At 50.2% G+C, this 5,222-nt stretch overlaps 1 protein-coding gene across 1 annotated transcript; it reads left to right on the top strand.

The window, feature by feature from the left end:
• The first annotated feature begins 443 nt into the window (after window positions 1-443).
• LOC142830681 (uncharacterized) lies at window positions 444-4,291 on the top strand. Its single transcript, XM_075937133.2, has 2 exons — window positions 444-595; window positions 2,959-4,291. Exons 1-2 carry the CDS (start codon window positions 519-521, stop codon window positions 4,106-4,108), a joined length of 1,227 nt encoding a protein of 408 aa, XP_075793248.2. The 5' UTR covers window positions 444-518; the 3' UTR covers window positions 4,109-4,291.
• The last annotated feature ends 931 nt before the right edge of the window (window positions 4,292-5,222 follow it).

The following is a 5,222-nucleotide window of genomic DNA, read 5'->3' on the forward strand; positions in this document are numbered from 1 at the left end:
AACATCCCTAACTCCCTCTCTCTCTCTGTAGCTCTGAAGCCCTGCACCTTCCAGGGGGCACAAATCCAGCCTGTGACCACAAATCAAAATTGCTGAAGTGACCCCCCACAGTGAAAATTATTGTCCGCCCTTGGCTTAGGTGATTGGTCTTTTGTGGCCTTACAATCTGCCAAGTACATGTGGCACTGAGCAGCCTCTGATGATTCCATGTCCAGCCTGCTTGATTCCTAGAACTAACATTGAGTGAGTAGGGGAAATGCAGGGGGGAGAGGCTCAAATATGCAGAGGGGCTGGCCAGGGGCAGGACAGGGTGTGGCGGTGACATCACAAGGCCTTTTTCGGTGTCTCCGCTTATTGGTTAAAGGACCTTGCCAGGTGGTGAACTCACAGAGAGTCCATGACAACAGCCAGGTAGGACAGGATGCGGGGCTGGGGCGATTTCAGACTCCCGTAGCTTTCCGGCCGGGAGTCATCTCGAGGTCTGCTCTTCTTACCTTGAGCGCTCTCAGGCCTCGAACATGAACACTAAGAAGAATCTTCTTGGAGTGTTATACAAATCCCTTTCTGAGAAAAGAGACACGTCTCTGCGGAGAAGGTAAGAGCCTGTGATAGATTTGGTGCTGATGCTGCCTGACCTATCGGGTGCTGGCCAAATGGAAGTTGTAGAAACATTCACATTGGAACTATTCCTTACCAGTGGGGACAGTGGATTTTGTGTCTTTTGTTTCCCTTTTCCCATAGTCTCCTGCCCTGCCTGAGTCTCACTGTTGAGTGGATGAGATAGTGATAGGGAGAAGATCCAGGACTTTGTTCTCTTTAAGACCCAGCAAATGAGCCAGAATGTATCATCTGCTTGGGGAATTGTTCAGCTTCTCTACATTGGTTGGGCCTGAGCAGTTCCTGATTCTGTCAGGAGTGGATTGTTACACCCAACTATCTGCCCTTTGGCTAAGGAGGTTGAGGGTGTGTGTGTGTGTGTGAGTGTGTGTGTGTGTGTGTGTGTCACTGCCAGGAGTGTGTAATACGAGGTGCCCTATTATATGGAGTCCTTACAGATGAACAATAAAATCAGTGTTCTTTTCACATATTCGTGCAGTAGAGCCCCATTTTTCCAGCCTTCCATTGTGCAACTTTCCATGTTGACCTAATAACCAGCGCATGCAGGGCCAGCAGCAGGCAACCCTCCCATGGCCACTAGATGGCGCTGTGGCCTCACACTTCCCTACTCTCCTGAATATCTGAATTTTTGATCATCTGGTTTGGTCCTGGTCCCAATTTGACATGACAAGTGGGGCTCTGCTGTGTAAGAGCTAGGGGTTGCCAGATGGTTCCAGCAAAAATACCGGACACACTTGACATTACATCACAATCTCCATTACAATGGGAGCTGAGAGATTGTGCTGGGGGCCTGGGCAATGCATGTAGCTCCCCCTTCTCCGCCTCCCACTGTGCCCCACAGAAAGACACATGGAGCAGCCACTCGGAGCTCTGGGGTTGTGGTAGGCAGGGAACTTGGCACAGGGTTCCATTAGGCAGCTAGCCTGGAACCAGCTCGGTAAGTGCCTCCTGGCCAGAGCCTACTCTGGCACCCCAACTCCCTGCCTTAGGTCACAATCCCTCCTGTTTCAGGTCACTTCCTCTCTGCCAGGTCCCCCTCCCCCGTTCATGGGTCACAACTCCCTCCCAAACCCTGCAACCGCTTCTAGACCTCTCCTGCAGAACAGAATCCTCTCCTCCACCCCAACCCTCTTTCCTCACATCCCATACTCTCTCCTGCACACCAGAACCCTACCTTGAACTCCCTTTTACATCCAATTTCTGTTCCAGACCCCACCTCCCCTCCATAGAGAAGTGTGGCCCTTGACCTCTTGGAACGGCCTCCCCATCAAAAATTAATGCCCATCTCTGCTTTAAAGCATCTTTAATTTTATTGGTATTTTGAAAAAATGCTCCTCAGATGTTCATGTACATGAAGTGGCTATATGGAATGTGCTCAATATCCTTTCTTTTGCTTCTATGAAAGTATTTTTAGAGACAGGGTGTGATTTAAATATTTTTTCCAACTTCTGCTATTAACACATAACAAGACTATGATGGTTCTGAAGCTAGAGTAGACAGCCTAGGTCCTAGTTTTTAGGTGGCTGAAAGTTCTTTGTTTCCCTCTCTCCAATAGCAGTAGCTCTGTCTCCTCCAGATTTAGCTTAAACAGGCATGTCTTCATGTGCATATTGACTCAGATCTCTTTAATTGGTAGAGGCTAAGATTTAGGAACAAAAGAAAGAAGATCTTGAGAGACTCTTTAAAAGAGGCTGTTGGCTATGGGTGGAAGGAGGTGGGAATGTGGTGCTAAAAAGTAACACAATTTCCAGTTGCATTGACCTTAGAAGCAACATCTGTCTCTCTTCTTAAGTGTCTCTTAACTGTACCTTTAAATATAGTAGGTTCCAAATGTCTTGAACTAGTTCACAAGGTTTTGTCAAACAGGGTGAACTGAAGATAATGACCAAGTTTTATAAATAGCTACTGTAAGAGTGAGGAGTACTTCCAGCAGATGGCAAAAGAGAAAGATGACTGAATAGTTGAGGGAACCATTTATCTTTTCAAAAACTGAACAATAAAATCAGTGTTCTTTTCACATATTAGTACATGTCTACACTGGGGCATTATTTCAAAATAACAAGGCGAGCATCCACACTATCAAGCCTGTTGTGAAATAAGATTATTTCAAAATACCCCCATTATTTCAAAAGAGTTATTCTTCACAAAGAGAAGATATTTAAAAATAACTTATTTCTAACCAACCCGGTAGTGTAGACATAGCCACATGGACTAATCACAATCAAAAGTTGTTGAGTGCAAATGACTGTTTTAAAATGTAAAAAGCAGTTCCCCTATGCACCAAGGAGTAAGACTTGTCTCCCCTTGGAGTACTGTTTTAACCCATCCCTTCTATTTCAGCGGTGTTCAGACTCCAGCATCGGGAACGTCGCATCCTTCCCAGGTGGTGGTGTCGCAGTCCTCCCGGGTGATGTCGTCACCGAAGCCCTCCCAGGTCACAATGTCGCAGCAGCCCTCCCAGAGGACATCGCAGTTCTCCCGGGGGACAGCGCCACAGACTTCTCCAGTGGTTGCCCCACACCACTCTAAGGTGGTGGCATCGCAGGCAATGCAGGGGACATCGCAACTCCCCCGTGTGGTGGCTCCGCAGCCCTCCCGGGGGATGTCGCAGCCCTCCCGCGTGGGAGCTTCCCAGGCCCCGCCACCCGCTCCTCCCGTCCTCACACCCACTCCTCCAGCTCAGCCCTGCTGCCGTCGCCTGTCTAAGTTACAGAGCCGGGGCCCCCGCCAGCTGCAGCAGTGCTCCTCTCTCCTTTGGGAGCGCATCTCAAACCCAGAGAAAAATCTATTCCACCTGCCCCGGGCGACAGTGGCTGCTGAGTCGGGGGGTAGAGCACAGGGGTTATGCAGCACCGCCAAGCCCCTACCGCCCATCCAGCCTCCCGCTGCTGCGGCCTCTGGCCCCGCCACCACCCGTAAGCAGCCGAAGAAGCAGGTATCTCCTAAGAAGAGGAATCCGCAGAGGATGCCCCAGGCGAGAACCGGCCCCTTGCCCAACTCCCGCCTCTGCGCCTCCCTGCATCAGGAGCAGAAACAACAACAGGTACAGCCACAGCCACCGCAGCAGCCACAGAGGTCGAGCCCGACCCGTACCCGCAGCCGCACCATCAGGAACCCAGGCGCGGCGGCGAAGCCGGAGCCGGAGGCTGAGGTCCCCACCACGGACTACACCATCAACCTCACGGCCGAGGCGACCAGGCTGCTGCTGCGCCGCCACCTGGAGAACCAGAGCGGATGGAGGAATCCCTTGGGCAGCACCACACCCCTGCCGGGCTCCCAGAGCAGGGCCGGCCTGGACCTGACCTCATTAATAAAGATCTCAGTGGTGAATGAGAAGAACCGCTATGATGACGAAGAGTATGAGGAGGATCCGGCGCCGGGGATCAGGAACCTGAAGCTGGTGTGCAGGTGTATGGAGTGGCTGCAAGGGGTGGAGGAAGCGAGGAGAGAGGGCCAGCTGGAAACCTTGCCCCACCTCGATGACCCCTGAGACTGAGGGGTGGAGAGCCATCTCACCGCTGCTCCTCGCGACAATAGCCGAGCCTGCCCGTGTGCTGTGCCTGGGAGCAGAGTTCATCAATCCTCCCCGACACCTGGTCTTGTGACCATCCCATCCCGCTCCACACTTTCATGTCTGCAGATGTGTCCGGAAAAGGGTCTGTTCTACATAAAAAAGGGGGGGGGGGAGAAAATAAATACATGTTCACCGTTGCTATGTCCTTTGTATTTTCATTCACATGTTGTGGCATTTGGGAGAGAAAATATTGGGGCAGGCGAATCAGTGTTACACACATGCTTCTCCAGGTCCAGCTGAGAGCCTAGACAGAGGCGAGGGACAGCTGTCCGTGTGAAATGCGCTGGGACCCACAGGGGTCTGTTCTACGGAAACAGGGGGAGGAGAGGGTAGAAAAGAAATAAATATTCACCGTTGCTATGGCCTGTGTATTTTCATTCACATGTTGAGGCATTTGAGGAGAGGAAAAATTGGGGAAGGCTAGTCAGTGCTTCTCCCGATCCAGCTGAGATGCTGGATGTTTTTCATCTGAAAGCAGGAGTGTAGCAGGTTTAATAGATGATGGCCAGGATCGGGACGTTAACCCCTGTGCTTTGGGGGTGTTTAAATGTGACCAAACATGAGCAGAGAAATGTTCTTAGCTAGTTAACTTATTGTAACGCAACAGGTGCTTCATATTCATATTTTATTCACTCCTCAGTTTGAAAGATAAACAGTGATTACAGAAAGATTATAGGCTGATTGAGAGCCGGAGAAAATGGATAACCTTAATTTCCTTCTTAGATTAAAATGTCTGGAAGATATATAGCTCTTACCCGGATATACAGTTTGGGCAAGGGGTGAGTGGGAGAGGAAGGCATTGTGCATCATCGGTATATGAATAGTCTAGCACAGGGTTACTCAACATGCCATCTGTGAGCCGACCCATTTATTTGAGGCCTGTGGTGCAGTTTGGGTTCATGTGGGGCTCAATATGTGACCCACAAGTGGGAGCCAAAACAAAAAAAGTCAATATAATGATCTTCTCTTCGTATGCGTTTTCGAAGTTAAATTCCTGGGACTGTCATTGCTCATTAAAAGTGCATATGAG

This window comes from Pelodiscus sinensis, chromosome 9 (assembly GCF_052426305.1).
Source record: "Pelodiscus sinensis isolate ZL-2025 chromosome 9, ASM5242630v1, whole genome shotgun sequence".
NCBI classification, from domain to species: Eukaryota; Metazoa; Chordata; order Testudines; family Trionychidae; genus Pelodiscus; species Pelodiscus sinensis.

Coding starts and splice junctions, on each gene's coding strand:
- LOC142830681 (XM_075937133.2), top strand. CDS start 519: ATGAACACTAAGAAGAATCTTCTTGGAGTGTTATACAAATCCCTTTCT. Junction 596..2,958: donor GACACGTCTCTGCGGAGAAG/GTAAGAGCCTGT, acceptor CTTCTATTTCAG/CGGTGTTCAGACTCCAGCAT.